A 19,819-nucleotide genomic window follows, 5' to 3' on the forward strand; every position below is an offset into this window, starting at 1 on the left:
ATCTGTGACTGTGGGCAAATCAGGTACTCTGTGCCTCAGTTCCCTATCTGTAAAATGGGGATAATTCAGTGCTCCCTTTTCCCCACTACTTCTGTCCTTTGGGTTGTAACTGCCCTCCTAGGCTATAGGGGCTATGTATTAATGTGTGTGTACAGTGTCTAGCAGAGTCTGAATGCTATTGTAATACAAATAATTTTAGCAATAATTTCTTCATCTATGGTATCCATGGCATTTATAGCATAATTTTAATTCATTCTTCTGCCTCAAATCCTCTTTTTTTACCACACCTTGGAAGAAAACACTGGATAAGAATGGTCAAAGTCTTTCCACACCCTCAATCATTTATTAGGGACCTTATCCAGGGAGATGCTGAGTATCCATAATTGCTGCTGAAGACAATACGATTTGTACATGCACACTACTACTTAGGATTTAGACTGTACATTGTGAAGAAAAATTTGGGCCTACGGGAGAATAGTGACCTTCTGTGGAATTTCCTGATGTAAAGAGCATTGTGGGTAATGATACAGAAGTGAGAAACAAGACAAAGCAATTAGCTATCCGTATGAATATGTACATTTATAGGACCCTGCAGAATTTATTCTGACTTGCACAATTTCACTCATGCTAACAGTATTGAAGGGTATAAATACCCACAACTTCCCCATTATTACTTAACCTCAACCTCTCCTCAACCTTGAACATCACTCAATTATCTCAGTTATTTCTGGGTTGTGACTCCCCCATTTCAGCCCAGAGTTTCCATACAGTGACTTAGAACTCCCCCAAAGTAACCTTAGCTCTCCCATTCTGGGCAGATTTATTGAGCTTGTGGTGCATTTCTCACCCTAGCTACCATAAAAGATGAAGTGTCAGGAAACAGAATCAGCTATTAATTTCAGTGTCTTGACAGATTTGTTGATGCGGATAGGATCTTTATCAGATTTCTGTTTCAGTGGAACTTCACTTTCAACCGCTTTGAGGTGGAACCTGGCCAAATGTACCAAGTGACTGTCCATCACCTGCCCAAACTGGGCACCAGTGGAGACCACAACTGCAAATCAGAATCTTACACAGTGCCTGGTAAGGGTGACTCACTGATGCCTTTTATTAAGCCTTCAGATGGAAATATTGGTTTGCCAGTACCTAGAATAGGCTTGTTTCCAAGCCAGACCAGATCAGACAAATTGGAATGTCATTCATGAACAAGCATAGATAGGTTGCTGCATTGCTGATGGAGTTGTAAGACCTGCTCTCCTCCTACTTCAGAAAATAAATATTCAGTCCATGCTTTCACAATGCTACGGTCATTCCTCCACAGAGTTTGTACACAGCTTCAGCACCCTGAACCCTTCAATTCCAAGCTTTCAGAAGCTTATGTAATTTGTTTCCCGTACCCCAAAAACATAAAGCTCTGCTTGGAGAGAAGAGTGCAAAGAATAAATTTTCAGTGTGAGTAACAGTGGCTTTTGTGGAGGGGAGATATTGTGCGCAGGTCTTTATGTATCCCAAGAAAAGCTGGACTGAGATTCTGTGACCTGAATTCTGCAGCGTTTCAGTGTGATAAACTGGAAATTCTGCAGCAACTTCAGATATTTTTTTTAATTGAGATTTAGAAATAAATATGAAAAGTTATAGCCAGTTCAGTAGCCAGTCTGAGAGACCGTGTTGATTCTGTAGTAAATGCATTTCTTGGGTGTTTCTGCTAAAATGTTCAGCAGTGAAATAAGTGGAAGTGATACCTCTTGAGGTGAATGAGGTAGTTCACACCTGGGAGCTAATATTTCAGGCTCTCTACAAACTCAAACAGCGTGGCATGTGTTTCACTTCATCAGTTATCTTCATAACCATGACAGCTAGAAACATAAGCCAAAATTTCAAACCAGAGTGCCTAAAATTAGACTTCTGAAGTCATATTTAGGGAAAGATTCTCAAAGACAAAATTGGAAATAGGCATTCAACTTCTGACAACTCAGTAGGTTCTAACAGCCCTTTGTGCCTTTTAAAATCATCCCCTAAAAAGATTTATTACAAGCTATTACAGACTCCAACTGACAGTACTGGCCACTTTTTATTTAGGCTCCTAAAAATTAATGTAGGAATCTATCTTAGGCCTCTAGGCTTGAACATTTTATTTCAATAAGAGTTTATCTGAACACAGTTCTGTTACAAATTTGTTATCAAATTCATCCTTTGCAAATTGTAAAATCACAACTCACAGGTGTTGACTGTGCTGTTGGCACAGCAGAGTAGCCTCTTGGTTTTCAGAGTTGTACTTGACTCTTAGGGTATGTCTACACTACAGCACTAATTCGAACTAACTTAATTCGAATTAGTTAATTCGAACTAAGCTAATTCAAACTAGTGCATCTAGACCTAAAAACTAGTTCGAATTAGCGTTTTGCTAATTCGAACTAGCATGTCCACATTGAGTGGACCCTGAACCGAGGTTAAGGATGGCTGGAAGCAGTGCCGGCAGGGCATCAGATTAGGACTTAGAGCGTGGAGCTGCTGTCTCAGGCTAGCTGAGGGTTGTGCTTAAAGGGTCCCGACCTCCACCCCGGACAGACAGTTCTCAGGGGTTCCCCGCTCGCTTGTCTAACTCAATGAGGGACAGCAAAGCAGTCCTGTCTTGGTGTGCCCTGAATGCCCACACTCGGCACATCATAGCACTCGGCCATCAGCCCGGCTGCACTTGCCGTAGGCTGCCGTCCGAGGGGAGGGGGGCGGCCATCGGGGGGCTGCAGGAGAGCTTCCACCCTGAGGAGCCCGCAGAGCCACCCCAGTCCTCCCCATCGGGGGCTCGTACCCCATTCCTCCCTCACCTCCTTTCACTTACCCCTCCCTAGTCCCCCTTCCTGATGTACAAAATAAAGGACACGTGTGTTCAAAAATAGGAACTCTCTTTATTTAACAAAACTCGGGGAGACTGGTAAAAGGAGATGGAAGAGGGGAAGAGAGAGGGTGGGAGAGGGGAGGGCAACTAAAATGGTCAGGGGTTTGGAACAGGTCCCATATGAAGAGAGGCTAAAGAAACTGGGACTTTTCAGTTTAGAAAAGAGGAGACTGAGGGGGCATAGGATAGAGGTCTATAAAAGCACGAGTGGTGTGGAGAGGGTGCATAAAGAAAAGTTCTTCATTAGTTCCCATAATAGAAGGACTACAGGACACCAAATGAAATGAATGGGTAGCAGGCTTCAAACTAATAACAGAAAGTTCTTCTTCACAAAGCAAATAGTCAACCTGTGGAACTCCTTGCTGCAGGAGGCTGTGAAGGCTAGAACTAGAACAGAGTTTAAAGAGAAGTTAGATAAATTCATGGAGACTGGGTCCATGGAGTGCTATTAGCCAGGGGCTAGAAATGGTGTCCCTGGCCTCTGTTTTGGAAGGCTGGAGATGGATGGCATGAGACAAATGGCTTGGTCATTGTCTTCGGTCCATCCCCTCCGGGGTAGCTGGTGTTGGCCGCTGTTGGCAGACAGGCTACTGGGCTAGATGGACCTTTGGTCTGACCCAGTATGGCCGTTCTAAGCTCAAGGCTCAGAGTCGGGGGTCTCACTGGACCACCTTGATTTTCATGCACACCTGCTCGTGGGTGGCCAGGGTGGCAGCTATCCAGCCCTAGACGGCCACTTTCCTGTGCCTAGTGCGGATGTTGTGGATGAGGTCCATGATCTCCGCACTAGACCAGGCGGGCGCCCGCCTCTTGCAGCCCCGGGCAGGCTCCTGGGAGCCGCCAGACTGGTCCCAGGAAGAGGCGGAGGGCTGGGTGGCAGCGGGTGGCTGGCTTGTGCCGTGCCAGGTGCAGGGTCTGCTGGCTGGGTGCTGGCAGGCTTGCACCTGGCACTGGCACCGGCACCGGCACCGTAGCCAGACCGTGCCCCTTTAAGGGCTCCGGGGCCGGGAGGGGGGCAGAAGAGTTTCCCTGGTGGTGCCCAGAGTGGCCACCAGGGAAAGCTGGGGAGGGCTAGCCTCCCACTAGTTCGAATTAAGGGTCTACACAGCCCTTAATTCGAACTACTTAATTTGAACTAGACGTTAGTCCTCATAGAATGAGGTTTACCTAGTTCGAAGTAAGCGCTCTGCTAGTTTGAATTAAGTTCGAACTAGCGGTGTGCCTGTGTAGCGCCTATCAAAGTTAATTCGAACCAATGTCTGTTAGTTCGAATTAACTTTGTAGTGTAGACATACCCTTACCTATTACAAATAGTGCCCCCTACTTCTGCAATCCCATAAACTTTCTATTTTGAGGTAGAAGTGAGCAGCAGATCTCTCTGTTGTTCAGGGCTTGGATTATGATTTGTGAGACCCCAAAATGGAAAAGAAAGTCAAAGATTCAGGTTATAAGGCGTTTTCCCTCTGTTGAGAATAGAAGATAGTGAGTTATTCCTTCACCACCCTTCCCCTAGGCCATTCCACCTAGAAGATGATCACATTGGGTCAAGAGTTGTAGAGCCCAAGTAACTAAATTTGGTTTATAGATGTTTGAGGCTGGTCCAGCCTGCTGTTGATATTCTACAGATTCGACAATCCAATCTGCCAAGTATAGCTCAGAAAAACAAGGTAACTGCAGAAAAATGTCATTCACCAAGGGTATTCCAGCTAATGGAACTCTAGGTTGAGCTCACTGGAGATGGTGGCAGGACATCTTTGGTGGAGATGTCTGCAGCTGTGAACCTCTGTACTTTCAGAGATCAATATGAAATCATAGCTTGCCTCTGTAGAGCTTAGATGCACTTTGCACACGCCTTCCCTCAGCCAATGCTACAGAATAGTCCTTTCCCACTAGAAAGCTTTGTCCTGGAATGATCCATGAAAACATAACCCAAGTAGAGAAGATGGTTCATACTTGGACAGTAGTGACATACTGTTTTTAATTATTGTGTTTAGAGACTAATTACTTTGGTGATGGCTGCCCTGAAACAAAGGGCTTCACCCTTCTAAAATAGTCTAAAAATTATCTGACTTCTAATAAGAAAATGTGTCCAACATTCTGAAATTAAGTGTAACATTTCTGTGCAAAGACTTAACAGATTGTCTTTTTTGCTACAGATTGTAGGCACCCTGTGATGAAAAGAACCTTGCCATGTATGCAGACAGGTAAAGTGGGTTTGTCTCAGTCAGTTAGAGCAATGGGAGTTGAAGGGTGGCCAGTTTTGAGTGCTTCTGAAAGTTTTTGTAATTGAGATATTTTAATACTACTTGCAGGCAACCTGTGGGAGCCCAGTATTGATGGCAAAAGTCTAGATGAGAGTTCCGTGGAATTAAGTTTTAGCCCTGGGATGGAGTCAGCCCGATACCGGATCCATGTGACCAGCTTCTCAGATGATGAAAAGCCGTGTAAACAGACCACTCAGGATATTTCTGAGGTAACCATCTTCCTTCCCACATCTGTGTTGATACAAACCGAAACCTCTTTTCCATGTTACCTCAACAATCAGTATGCCCTAGTGGAGGGAGAGCTCACAAATACAACTGAGCAGTTATTTCCTAAGAACTATTTTTGTGAAATTATTTTGCATTTGCTCAAGCGATTTTACTTGTAAGGTAGTGGAAAGTGAAGGATCAAGTTTCAGAGAAGTCACAAGGAAAAATAAAAGTATTAAAAAATATGCCCTGCATTGAGGAACTCTAGGAGCTTAATGCGTTCAGTTCAGCAGAGGCTTAGGGATGACTTGATCAGTCTAAAAGTACCTCCATGGGAAATAAAAAATTAACTTGTCTTTTCAGCCTAGCAAAGATCCAATGGCTAGAAATTGAGGCTAGACAAATGTAAACTAGAAATAAATTGCACGCTGTTTTAACAGGGAAGGTATTTAACCACTGGAAGAGTTTACCAAAGGTTGTGGTGGATTCCTTGTCACTGGCAGTTATTTAAATCAAAGTTTTATGTTTTTTCTGAAAGTTATGCTTTAGTTCAAATAGGAATTAATTCAGAGAAGTTCAGTTGCCTGTGTTACACAGAAGAACAGAAGATTCTTGCCTGAATCTATCAAGTTTGACTCTCAAAACAAGAACTCCAAATACCAGTGTTGGGGGCTGCCCATTCTAGGGAACTTGTGGGGGGAAAAAACTTCTGAAAATTTGATACTATTTCCCATCCCCACAGTAAGGGTGTAGCTAGGAACCGGGTATGGCCTGACTGTTGCATTCCTTCCATCCCCAGCATTGCTCTTACCCTCACTGTATTGATGCATACAGGTTGCATTTCTGAAAACTGGCACGCACTGGTCCAGAAACATCCGTTGGCATCCCAAACCATGGATGCTCCTGAACCAGAGAGTCTGGGAGCCTAATGGAAGGAGGGCCAGCAGCCCTTGGCTGGAGGCAGTACAGAGCCAGGGCCAGAGCCCTGTGGCAGCTCCCATCAATGCAGGGCTAGGGCCGGAGCCCCCCAGCAGCATGGGGAGCCAGCTGCAGCTGGGCCAGCAGCCCAGCCAGGCTAGCAATGGGGTGGAGGCATGGTGCCTGGTTGGGGCGGTAGTGAGCTGGCAGCAAGGTGGTGGGTTTCAGGACCGGTGGCATGGGACCTCCCCTGCTCTGACAAATTTTCTGTTCGGGACCAGTCAAGTCCCAAGGGTTCCGGACCAGGCAGATCCAACCTGTATTCGGATCACTTATGTGGCAAATAGCTAAAGATATCTGACAGAAGTATAAGATCCAATTTAGACACAAAAAGGCCCTGCCAGTTGACATAAGGAATATTGTCCCCAAGGATATCAGTTGTATTCCATGGTCCATGGATGTCAGTCACTTTCCTGTTCTAATGACCCAAGTTAGTCGTGCATAGATGGTTGTGTTTAGTTTGAAACTAAACAAAAGCTTGCACGTTAAGTGTTTAATCTTTGCATATTAGGTAACCTAAGTAAACACATTAAGGTGGTATAGTACCACTTTAACTTTAGGGGTGTCTGACCTGGATGCTTAATTACTCAATCTTCATACCAGAGGTGGGCAAAACTTTGACTATCTGTTTTTGGTTTAAAAAATGCGAACTTGGCAATACTAAACATGTTTTGCAAATCTGTGTCAATTTTGAATAGTTTCAGGTTTTAAAAAAAAATAAATCCAAAAAAATCAAAATATTGTTTTGATACTTTCTAAACAAAATGTTTAGGGTTTTTTGTTCAAAATGAGTTTATTTTGAAACCTCCTTTATTTTATTTTAAAAATAAACATCAAAACAGTTTAAATCAAAATAAAATGTTTTGTTTTACTTGAAACTATGTTTTCATTTTTTTTCCAGAGTTGCTAGCGAACCAAAAAGTCTGTTTGTCCATTTCTACTTAATCCATGTAGCCAATTAAGGGAGTATTATAAATGTATGTCACACTGCTAGCTGCTGTGGAATTTCGCTGTATTCTTCTGTATGACTGCTCTCAGCTCCCATTGAAGTCTTTTATAAACTCTCTCTACCTAGTACCGTAACATCTTGTGACCCATATCTCATTTGCCCTACCTTCTTCTGATCTTTGTCATTTTCTTCTGCCTTCCCTAGTAATATTTTTGTCTGTTGATCTCTGCAGAGTGGACTGCAACACCGTGTGAACGTCACTGTCAAAATTGAGAAAAACTTAAAAGCCTGTTGCAGATACAAAATACAGGTATAATCTCAATCCTTTTCACTCAAGGGAGGAGAAGGGGGGAATGAATAATCTCGGAATATTACAATGATTGTACAATACAGAGCTCTGTCCATGACTGATCCCCACTTGCCCATATTTCAGGAAATACGTTCTGGAAATATGTTCTGAAAGAACACCATACATGTAGATGGATTCTCTGTGTAGAATGGTTCATCCTTACATCATTTTTCCCATACTAATTAGTCCCAAGAGAGACTGGGGCTGACAGATCTTTAGGCACCCCTAATGGTCAGTTCCTGTCTGAGTATTGAGAGTAGTCCCCAGAATCCTTAATGCTTTAATATTTTGGAGAGAAATGGGAATTATAATCTTTGTCTCAAAATTCGCAGTGGGGGATAGAGTAAAGCAAGGCTCAGAGTTACTTCCAGAACTATTTTCTGATTTGTGTCAACTCCAGATTCAACCATTCTTTGCCAGTTGTAGTACTGACTGTCTGAGACATTCTACTGTCATCCAGTGTCCCTCAGTGGCTCCAAGTAAGGACTCCTTTTTTCTACATTAGATTTGCATTATTTTGTAAGTGACAGCTGAGCCTTGATTTAACTTTCTGTCCTATGTTTGATTCCTTTGCAGTTACGTATCCTGCAGGTAAGACAGCAACTCATTCCTATTCTTACTGAAATCTTTCTTCATGATTATTTTCCTTTATATGTAGTATAGATAATCAATTAACTTGCTTGCATGAGAAGAGAGAACATGTAAGGGGTAGGATTATTCTAAGTAGTCACCTTGCCGCAGGAGTTCGATATTTCAGTCCAGAATGCAGAAATCTAAAAGAGATGCCTTATTTGATATTAAAAGAGAAAGCATGTATATAATGTGGATTTTTTCTCAAAGGAACAACTTGTTTACTAGGGTGTGACTTAAAAGCAGTGTGTGGGCAGGGGGAACATGACCTACTTTTTGTTTTGCTTAGCAGTTTGAATTTAACACAGTAAAAGGTAATTGTGACATATGAAGGTACAATCAAGATTAATTATCAGCTGTCATGCCTGACCAGCAACACTGAGTGCCTTGCAATGGCTTGATGAAGTAACTCACACACAAGCTATACCCTGAGTGTCTGTGTAACTACAGTCTGCCAGCCCCACTTGCTATGCCTTTCACTAATCTTGGTTATTCTAGAAGGTGACCTCAACACAGCCCCAGTCTTAGTTTTCCCCCCATTAATGTGTCCTGTATGGCTCAGCTATCTCCTGGCCAACATAAGTTATATTTGAAGTCTGTTATCTCTTTAAAAGGAATAATATGCACACAACTTGTCCCCCCTCTTCTTTCCCCCCCCCCCCCCTCCCCCGCACAGTTTCCCAGACACTTCAATTGAAACACACTGGATTAGATAAAACAATAAAACCAAGTGTATTAACCATAGAAAGATTTTAAGTGAGCACAAACAGGGCATAAAAATCAAAATGGTTACAAGAAAAATAGACAAAATGCAAGTGGGGCCTAATTTTAACAGTTAGATTCAAAGTAAAGTTGTTTCACCACATTCTCTCAGCAGTCTTACTACCTTTTCTTTCAGAATCTAACAAATCCTTCAATTATTGCTTAAGGTGCTGGGAATGGGCAGGGTGAATGTTTGTCCTTCCTTTTCTATAGTTGCAGTCCTTCTTTTGAAAAACATTTCCTGCTGGATACCAGGAGACCCAAGGGCTACATCTAGACTGGCATGATTTTCCGCAAATGCTTTTAACGGAAAATTTTCCGTTAAAAGCATTTGTCAAAAAGCGTCCGTGCCAATCTAAACGCGGTTTTGCGCAAGAAAGCCTCGATCGCCATTTTCGCCATCAGGGCTTTTTTGCGCAAAACAGTTTTTAGCTGTCTGCACTGGCCCTCTTGTGCAGATACATTTATTTGCGCAAGAGGGCTTTTTCCCGAATGGGAGCAGCATAGTATTTGCGCAAGAACACTGACAATCTTACATTAGATCATCAGTGTTCTTGCGCAAATTCAAGCGGCCAGTGTAGACAGCTGGCAAGTTTTTCCACAAAAGTTTTTTCACTGTTGCCATACATGTTTTTTCAGGACTATGCTGATCAGCAAATATATGAATTTTCACTTGATGCCTTATGAGACATGCCTTGTACAAAAATTATTAGTCCTGTGTAGATGTGGACACAGATACATTGTCACAACTTGTCATATATTTTAATATGTATGCGTACAGTTTGCTTTGTCTTTTCTAGTGTTTAAAACTCTTAGCAGACTGTGATAACTCAAGTAGCTAAATGGAATCTTTCTCAGATTTCCAAAACCATTTGTTTCTGGACTGAACATTTCATCCCAAGAAATTTGAGAGAAAGCCAAGCATCTGAACATGAGAGTTTAAGTATTTTCAGCCATAATTGAACATAAAAATTCAGAAAAGGGCAACAAAAATTTATTAGAGGTACGGAACGGCTACCATATGAGGAGAGATTAATAAAACTGGGACTTTTCAGCGTGGAAAAGAGATTACTAAAGGGGAATATGAGAGAGGTCTATAAAATCATGACTGTGGAAAAAGTGAATAGAGAAGAGTTATTTACTCCTTCCCATAACACAAGAACTAAAGGTAACCAAATAAAATTTATAGGTAGCAGGTTTAAAACAAACAAAAGGAAGTACTTCTTCACACAATGCACAAACAACCGGTGGAACTTCTTGCCAGAGGATGTTATGAAGTTCAAGACTTTATAACAGTCCAAAAAGAGCTAGATAAATTAATGGCGGATAGGTCCATAAATGGCTATTAGCCAGGATGGACAGGATTGGTGTCCCTTGCCCCTGTTTGGCAGAAGCTGGGAATTGTCAACACATGATGTATCACTTGATGATGACCGGTTCTGTTCATTCCCTCTCGGGTACCTGGCATTGGCCGCTATTGGAAGACAGGATACTGAGGTATATGGACCGTTGGTCTGGCCCTGTATAGCTGTTCTTATGTTCTATTGCTACTATGGTGCTATATGAAGGAGTTACTGCTGCTTCCTAGTACTTTTGGGGACTGGGTGCTGCTGTCCAGCTGGCTTTTAGATTTCAGTACAGCATTTTGTTGGTGGATAAGACTTTTCAGCCACATAAAGCTGTGTCTTACACTGCTCTTCTTGTGTCATAGATGATCCACTTATGTGGCTATACTGGAGTATCACTGGCATCTGCATTTTACTGGTGGGATCAGTCATAGTTGGTGTTATTTACATGACTCGAAGACCAGCAGGTAAGGATGATGTCAGCTGGGAAGTGAGACTTGGGAGCATGCTTGTAACATTCCCTCATTTCTCTATGTACTAGCCTAAATTCCCTGTATGATGCTCTGTCATCAGGAAATTTCTTCCGCCTCCATTCCAGGGTTCATGTAGTACCCTAATACAAAACAGTCTTGTTTTTCCAAACACTCGGTTAACGGAAAGACTGTTCTGTCTCCTGGCATTCCACTCTTGGGAAATCTAACTCCAGAGAAGTGGGTCTTCACTGTTCCATCCTCTGTATTTTCTATGTTCTCATAAGACTGAAGCTAAGCCTCTGCAGATCTGCTTCTCCAATTCTACCTCTGGATAAATAGGAAAGTTTCAGTTCTGCAGGCCTCATGTTTCACAAACTACTGATATTAGATCTCAAAATCTCTATAGAAACTAGTTCTGCTGCAATAGTTTGCATTTATGTAGCACTTTCCAAAGACAGTGAGGCACAGAGAGTTTGACTTATTCAAGGTGATGCAGTGAGCATGAACTGGGACTAAAAACTGAAAGACCATGTGCTAACTCATCAAGACTTGTGCTAAGCCATAGTCAACTGTGAATGATACAACACAACTCTCTGTGATAACCATTTTTGTCTGAGAGCAGTGATGATAAATACTGTGAGGTTTAACTCTCCCTCAGATGTATCCTGTAATAAATTCTTCATGGTGGAGGTGGGGGATATTTTGGCAGTTACAGCCTTCTGTTTCTAAGAAGTGGAGTTGGTTTGCTGTATGTTCTCTGTCACTAGGAAGAGAATTTGAGGGGATAAGAGAGGAGAAGAGGACTGACTTTGGGTGTAGCTCCTCTCTAGGGGAGTGATGCAGACTGTAGCTGGCTATGGAAGAGACTTCATAAATGGATGGTTTAATCTTCACTTGGTGCTTTTCATTAGGTTTGCTATCAGAGATCCCCTGCTGTGTCCTTCAAAGATCAGAAAGCAATATCATTCTAAAAATATAATTGAAATGTCTTTAGATTGAACAATGTTGTTTTTTTTTCCTTTCAGGCTGCCAGCATGGGAAATTCAGCAGCAACAACATTGGCCATGGTAAGAGAGCCTTTCTGTGCTGTAAGAGAGCCCCTTCATACTGCACATTCTAGGAACCCACCTTAAATGTCCTCTGGGGACCATCCTTGAATTAATTTGCTGCTGATATTTCTTGATACCAAACTATTGCTCTGTAACTTTAAAGCTGTTCTCTTTAACTATAAAGAGGATTTGTGGGCCACCAGCAGCCTTGGACAGAGAACAACTAAGGTTGGAGCTTTTGCATTTGCTGCTTTATCAAATGAAATCCTTTAGAACAGTGTTTCTTAAACTTTTTAAGACCGAGGAACACCAAACAATATTTTTTTTAATGAAGAACACCAAAGATTTTTTTGTTGAGCCCAAAAAAAAAAAAAAAAAAAAAGTTGGGGGCAGCCATTTTGAATTCTGTTGTTCTCCTCAGCACACCACCAACTGCCTCATGGCACACCAGTGTGCCACGGAACACAGTTTAAGAAACACTGCTTTAGAAACTACAATCTGCATCTTACATGAGAATGAACTGTGAGTGAATGTGTCCATCTGTGTGTAGAAGAGCTAAGCTTGATTGCTTGGGGACCTGCCAGAACAAGGACCTTGGCTTTTACTTGAAGTGCATTTAGAGTTACTTGACTTTTTCACAGGAGTAAAACGGTGGTGCCGAGGGAGTTTTTTGTGCTTGTGGTAGAACATCAGGAGCAAAAGAAAGGGCCGTGTCTCTGGCTTTGTGGAGGTTGAACTGTGCCATGTTGTATTTATCTGTACAGTGTGTCCTTGGTCAGTTTATTGTTTTTGGCTACACAGATACTGCTTCAGCAAATGGTACTGGAATAAACGCTTTTTTTTTTTTACCTTTTTTCAGAGTTGTTACTTCCACAGGTGCCTCCACCACTCCTGAAGCCCCGGAAGGTTTGGATTGTGTACTCTGCTGATCATCCACTTTATGTGGATGTGGTGGTGAAGTTTGCCCAGTTCTTGATCACAGTCTGTGGTACTGAGGTAGTCCTGGATCTGCTGGAAAAGCGTCAGATTTCAGAGATTGGGGCCTTACCCTGGCTTACTCGACAAAAAAAGGAAATGGAAGAACTCTCTTCGAAGATCATCCTTTTGTGTTCTCGGGGAACCCAGGCAAAGTGGCAGGCTATGCTGGGAAAGGAGGGAACAGATGTATGTCTCAAACAAGATCGATGGGAGCCTTTTGGAGACATGTTCACTCCAGCCTTGAATTTGATCCTGCCAGATTTCAAGAAGCCAGCTTGTTTTGGAATGTATATAGTCTGCTATTTTGAGGGCATAAGTGAAGATAAGAATATTCCTGACCCATTCAATGTCACATCCAAGTACCAGCTGATGGACAGGTTTGAGGACATTTACTTCCTGATCCAGGATATGGAGAAGTTTGAACCAGGGCGGATCCATCAAATCCAGGAGATCACTGCTGACAACTATGCTGAAAACTCCAGTGGCTGGAAGTTGAAGGAGGCAATACAGACATTCCAGGAATGGCAGGCAAAGCACCCTGATTGGTTTGAGAGAGAGAACACATGCTCAGAAGATGAAGAGGACCTGCAGTCTCTGGACAGGGAAATACCAGAGGAATTAATGCTGGTTGATAGGGTAATTATGAAACAGCAGCTGCATGTTCAAGAGCCAGATGCAAATGGCTGTTGTGCTGTTATCCTCCATGTGAATGAAGATGAGGGTGAAAGTTTTAAACTGCAGCCTCAGCTTAAGCAACAGCAGGATCCAGCTTTCCAGACCCTGATGATTCCTATGGATGAGGCTCCTCCAGTTCAGATGGTGGAGCCAATCTGTCTTGCAGAAGGTAAAAATGTAGCTAGTCATCAGGTGCTGACCAACACGGATTGGATGGAAGGAATCCCTCTGCTCGAGACTAGTGTCCCAATGAGGAACAGCATCATCCTGCATGATGATTTTGATGTCCCATCATCAGACAACCAGAAATCTGCAGACAACCTCCCAAATGAAGTGAGGCAACAGCTGGAGGGATTAATGTACTCTCTTTACCAGCAAAGCATCATCCCTTCTGAGCCCTCTCTCGGGCAAGAAGATGGTGAAGAGCAACAGCAGCAGGTAGTTTTCAATAACCCATGCAAAGATCAGAGACAGTCAGTGCAATCAGACCAGGGCTATATCTCCAGATGTTCCCCTTTGCCTCCTGATGATCTGGTAGAGGAGGATGAAGAGGAGGACCAGGAACAGGAAAATGAGATGCCTCCTGAGTATCTCTCTCCAGAGGTCTTGGACAGTTTAAAAAGCCTCCAACAAAAGCTACTTTTCCAGGAAATTCAGCAGAAATCTGTCTGGGAGCACACTGGTGGGATAATGGACACAGGTCATTCTGCAGAGGACTCTTAAACTCTCTCTCCAGAACTATACCATTTGAAAAATAGGGTTGGGGAGTGGTAGCATGTAGAAGTTCAGCACTCTTCTTCAGGCAGTCTCCTGACCCTAGCAACACAAGTGTTCTGATCAGTAAGAAATCTCTCACTGATGCACATCACCCAGAGGCAGACTTGCCAAGTAGATGTTATGGTCCACCACATATACCTCTCAGAGCACAACTGTTACCTCTAAACCTATCTCTGAATCAAAGATGATGACAGGAATGTTATTCTCCTGCATATTCTCTGGAGGATGTGGTACTAAACCTGTTACTCTGTAAGAAATCTATTATGTGTAGTATCCACCGTGAACTAATTACAGGCAAATTATGGTGGTCCATCATGGTGCATCTTTCAGGATGACTGTTACACCATCCGTCCATCTTCTTATAGAGCAGTGTTTCTCAAACTGTGCTCCGCGGAGCCCCAGGGCTCCGCGAGGTTGACAAACTAGAAACATCGATAGCTACAACACACACAATCAGTGGACCGCTGGGGCTCTGCATTAATTTTTATGCATGTAAAGGGCTCCGGAGCCCAAAAAGTTTGAAACCGCTGTTATAGAGGATCAAAGCCATAGCTATAGAGGAGAAAAGATAAAGACTGATTCTGAGATCAGAATTTATTAGTTAAGCTTTAATGTAAATGCTGTAGTAAGTAAGTTTATGCCTCATACCACAACCAAGGATGACAGATCCCAGTAGTCCCTCTTGTGATAGAAAATCCCAGCACCCTGGTACTAATGCATTATTTGCATTGGCATCACCATACTTGCCTGGCCATTAAGCAGCGTAGCAGGATGCTGAGCAATAATTGGGATGAGCATTTTTAAATGGGTAGTTTTATCTCCTTGGCACATTCCTCTCAACCACTATGAGCGGAAGACACTTGAAAAGCAGCAACACCACAAGAAACGCAAGCTTGATGGAGAGAAAATGGGATAGGAACTTGCAGTGCAATTATAGCAGAAAAAAGAATGTGCTTTGAGACTACATATGGTCTTCATGTCATAGATCTGCGAGGAAATGTGTTTTCTCTATTGCGCTGATTGTTCTATCCAGGATATTGTGTTTAATTCTGAGCATCTCAACATCAGGAAGATTTAAAACTGGAGCTGTGGTGAGAAGAGAAGTAAACACAAGGGTGTTAAAGAGTAAAATAAAAATTTAGTAGTAAACAGGCCAGTCAATCACATTTAACACCTGCGACTAATTGAAAACAACATTAATGTTAATTTTTAATGCATTAATTGCATACCTGTGGGCAGGGCAGAAACCCCAGGCTGTGGCTACACTGGTGGCAGGAGCCCAGCGCTGTAGAGGGCTGAAGCATCAAGTTTAGGTATAAGACCAGAGCCCCAGCCCTGATCCTATACTTGAAACTATAGAACCCCCCAATTACATAAATGGTATTCTGATATTGTTTAATAATGGAATTAAAACTGCAATTAATTGCAATTTTTTTCATCACTTGACCACCCTCTGGAAGGACCACAGATGTTGCTGGACCAGAGGGCCCCAGAGGTAAGGTGCATGAGCCAGCTGGGAGTCCCGTGGGTGCTGGGGAGCCTTGGCTGGGCCAGCAGGGGCTGATCCTATATTGGGTGGGGAGCCGAGCCCCAGTGGCGGTCTGGAAGAATCCCCGGCAGCAGCGGGCCTGGCACCAGCTGAAGAATCTGGCCTGAGTAAGCTGACCCGGGGAGCCCCAGCATTGGACCAGCAGCAGGGGAGGGAGCCCCGGCTCCGGGCATCCCCACAGCCCAGAGAGAAGCCTTGACCTTTCCTGGGCTGGCAACCTTCCTGGTTCTGGGCCGCTCAGGTCCTGAGAGTGCTGGGCCAGGGAGGTCCAACTTGTAATAAGCGTAGCTAGAACAGATATGGCCAGAGGGTGCAGAATATAACCAACAAGTGAGGAATGCTAGAATGAAACCAATGCATGGTGGTCTCTGGAGATGTAAGTAGAAGTAACATAAATTTGAGGAAAGGCAGTTCCGGCTAAGCTTTGAGAAACATTTCCTAATAGTGGACTGCAGAGTAGATTCCCACAAGTAGTAGTGGAAACTCCATCAATTGAGACATTTCAAAACTGGTTTTCACAATTTAGGAGAGCACTCTGTGTAGTAAACAATACAGCATTGTCCCTTTGGGGATGGACTAGAGCATTGGTTTTCAAATGATGAGTCATGACCCAGTACTGGATCGTGGAATGTTAGGCTCTGTGTCTCATTGCTGCAGGGGATTAAGTCACCAGTGAGGGTATTAAGGCCGGCTACCTGCCTTTCCTGGCACTGCAGACTGTGCTGCACCCCAGAAGCAGCCAACAATAGGCCTGGCTCCTAAGTGGGAGCAGGGTAGGAGAGTGCACAGGGCTCTGTGCACTGCCCCTGCCCTAAGCACTAGCTCCGCACTTCCATTGACTAGGAACTTGCTGCTGGCTGCTTCTGGGACCCAGCATGGTTTGCAATGCCAGGAGGTGGCAGGAAGCCTGTCTCAGCACCCCTGCTGCACTGCACTGCTGACTGGGAAATGCTCAAAATAAGCCCCACCTGGCCAAGCCCTGACCCCCCTCAAACCAGAGCCCCCTCCTACATCCCAAAGCTCTCATTCTCAGATCCACCCCGGAGATTACACACTAATCAAATTGTTTGGTTGCGGACATCAACAGTCTTCTTCAGCAGGATTGGGAGGGCAGGTTAGAAAACCACTGGGCTCAATAAAAAAGTAAACCTATTAAAGTTGGAGATTACCCCATGCACTGCGGCAGCTTGTTTAACTTAACCAACCAAGGAATGGCTTTTTTTTTTGTGGAGTAAAAGTCCCAAAGCCAAACTGTCTTTTTTTCCTGTCCCCTTTTGGGATCATATAAAACTGCTGCCTTTCTGCCTTGCTAATCGCACATGTGTTGAACAACAAGATGTAATCTTATGTCTTGCCATTTATAAGAAACATTTTTCCATTCCTGGAATGGCTATTTGATTGTTTTCACCCTGTGCTTATTACATCTGAACAACTTCAAGTATTTTGCTTTTATGATTTGTACATTGGCTTTTCAATTGAAAGTTTTGAGTGGCTATAACTCTACATTGCAACTTCTGACTATGCAACCAATGCTGATGTATTTTTATAACTGTACTGAGTTCTTTTCTAATTTTCTTTTTTAATTAAAGGGATAATATACTTTCAGAATATGCTCACACTGAAATGAATAAAGGAGCTAAAACAGGGGAGGGCAATAATTTTTGATGGGGGGCACTCCAAGATTTTGGAAAGTGGTTGAGGGCTACACTCTTCCATGATATTAATGGAGGAGATGTGAGGTCTGGGATGGAGGTTGAGTGCAGAAGGGAGCTTGAGGTAAGGGATTGGGCTGCAGGAGGGAGAATGGAGTCTGGGAAGGTGTTTGGATGAAGGAGGCGGTTGTGACCTAGGGCAGGGGACTGGAGTGCAGGGGTTTGGGATGTGACCTAGGGTAGGAGGGGATTGTGATCTGGGGCAGGAGATTTGGGTACCAGATATGAGAAGGGGTATAGGTGCAAGAGGGGGGTAGAAGGTTTGGGTATGTTGATTGGGGGAGAGAGTTGGGTAAGGGAAGGGGCTGGGGTGCCAGAGGCAGGCTCTGGACAGGAGACTTACCAGCCAGCAGCCAAACCGCCCTGCCCTGCCTGCAGAGCTTAAATGTTTCTCTGCCTGCCCACCCTGCACCTGTACAGGCTGCACAGCCATGTGCTTGTGTGAATAACTGAGCTGAGGAGAGGGGGTGTGGTTCTTCTTGGCTGCCTGTTGTTCAAGCTGGCAGCTCCCATTGGCAAGCTTCTGGCCAGAAAAATGGGATTGTGCTGGGAGCAGTGGCAGCTCCTGAAGCTTTCCCTCCCTTCCAGTTTTGAAACACAAACGGGGTCCAGTAGCCACATTTCTGAGTGGCATGTGGGGCAAGCAGGGGAGCCTGTCTGGGGCTCCCTGCTGCCTCCATGGGCCAGATACAGTGGCGTGGTGGGCCAGATGTGGCCCACAGGCCATATTTTGCCCAGGCCTGAGGTGGCATGTCATTCTTCATTTGATTTTCACTTATGCAGAATACTTCCCCTTAGAACTCAAAGCAAACCACTGAAATATGCAACTGAACCAGACACAAAATGCCAAAACATTCAGGAAAAGGTGAGTGAGAGGATGGGAAATCCTTCATTGAAAAATGCCTTCCCTGCAAACCCTTGTCTGCAGCAGTCAAAATTTGGTTGGATGAACTGTCCATCTGTGGCTGAAAAGCCACAACGTAGCAAACAACAATGCTCAGTACCAGGAGCTATCTTCTTTTTGTGTTTTATATAGGACCAAACACATGGGTCAGGGCTAAACAAATAACACAGAGTGCAACATGCTCCACGACCCTTTATCCCTATGAGCCCTGAGAGATAGGGAAAGTAAGGTGCCAAAGGTGCCTTTTTTTTATGTTTTTGTTTCACTGTAAACCTGTGAAGACTTCACCATTTCAATGGGTTTTGTTTTAGTAAGTCCTTTTCAAGTAATATCTTAAAATGCACTGAGCTCAGACTAGGAGTGTTGCCTGAACTGTTTTCTTGACTTGCTTTTACCCTTTTCCAGTAGTTGCCCTTTTGTGTTAAAATTTCTCCTTTGGCTCTGAATGAGGAAGGCAAAGTTTAAAGAAAAATCCAGGGTCACTTTTAAATAATCAAATGGGAAGGGCAAATATTTTTGAGTGAACATTTTAATACAAACTGTCAACATGCCCTGTAATAGCCAAATCAATATACTGATAATAAGCTCAAAGGAAAAGACACAGTTGGTCACAAATGTCTAATTTTATTTAAGTACAATCTTATTTATTAAAAAATACAAACTCAGATTGATGCTGTTGGAGATGCCAAGCCTCTTGTGCCACAGGCTGTACCTTTTCTCTAATTTCATTTTCCCTTCCGTGGGGTGATCACCTCTTGGGGTTTATTAGCCTCATAAATGAGCGGTCTGGACAGACTAATTCTTCCCCTAACTAGCTGACTTCTGGTGCAGGAGTAATTTGCACACTGGTGTGTGACAGAGTGAATGCTTAAAGGTCTTTATTGTCACAGGGCAGATCCTGGATTAGCAAAAATATTGACTTAAACCAGTAATTAGAGTACTAGAGTGTGTGGGTTGATGTGAGCGGAGAAAGGGGACTGCATATAACCCTGGGTAAAGTGGAAACATAATTTTAAAATGGTGAATGTACCCACTTAGCAGAATAAGGTGGGAATCAGAGGTTAGAGAGGAGAGTTATAGAAAGCTATAGCAGGCTTATAAACCACAGAAATTGAAGTATTGTTTCATAAATGGTAATACAGCTGCCAATTTTGACTTCAAGAACGCTTCTGTCAAGTCAGACATACTAACAAAGCTGCATGTTAGCCAAGCTGTTGCTAATTAGGCTGGCAGAGAAAAGAGGTCAGGACACATTGGCAGGAATATTAAAGAGAATAAAACTACACAGAACAACTCCATATACTAAAGAGAATAAAACTTC

The 19,819-nt window shown here is 43.4% G+C and overlaps 1 protein-coding gene across 1 annotated transcript in view; it reads left to right on the forward strand.

Moving 5' to 3' along the window:
- Window positions 1-14,643, forward strand: part of IL17RA (interleukin 17 receptor A) — a 47,904-nt gene extending 33,261 nt beyond the window's left edge. The window contains exons 5-13 of the mRNA XM_006135462.4: window positions 957-1,083; window positions 5,053-5,100; window positions 5,209-5,369; window positions 7,527-7,604; window positions 8,044-8,122; window positions 8,220-8,234; window positions 10,747-10,848; window positions 11,880-11,921; window positions 12,763-14,643. Of these exons, the coding sequence (XP_006135524.4) occupies window positions 957-1,083; window positions 5,053-5,100; window positions 5,209-5,369; window positions 7,527-7,604; window positions 8,044-8,122; window positions 8,220-8,234; window positions 10,747-10,848; window positions 11,880-11,921; window positions 12,763-14,279 (2,169 nt within the window). The 3' untranslated portion in view covers window positions 14,280-14,643. The remainder of the gene's footprint in view (window positions 1-956; window positions 1,084-5,052; window positions 5,101-5,208; window positions 5,370-7,526; window positions 7,605-8,043; window positions 8,123-8,219; window positions 8,235-10,746; window positions 10,849-11,879; window positions 11,922-12,762) is intronic.
- Window positions 14,644-19,819: the final 5,176 nt, after the last annotated feature.

The sequence above is a fragment of the Pelodiscus sinensis genome, chromosome 1 (genome assembly GCF_052426305.1).
Source record: "Pelodiscus sinensis isolate ZL-2025 chromosome 1, ASM5242630v1, whole genome shotgun sequence".
NCBI classification, from domain to species: Eukaryota; Metazoa; Chordata; order Testudines; family Trionychidae; genus Pelodiscus; species Pelodiscus sinensis.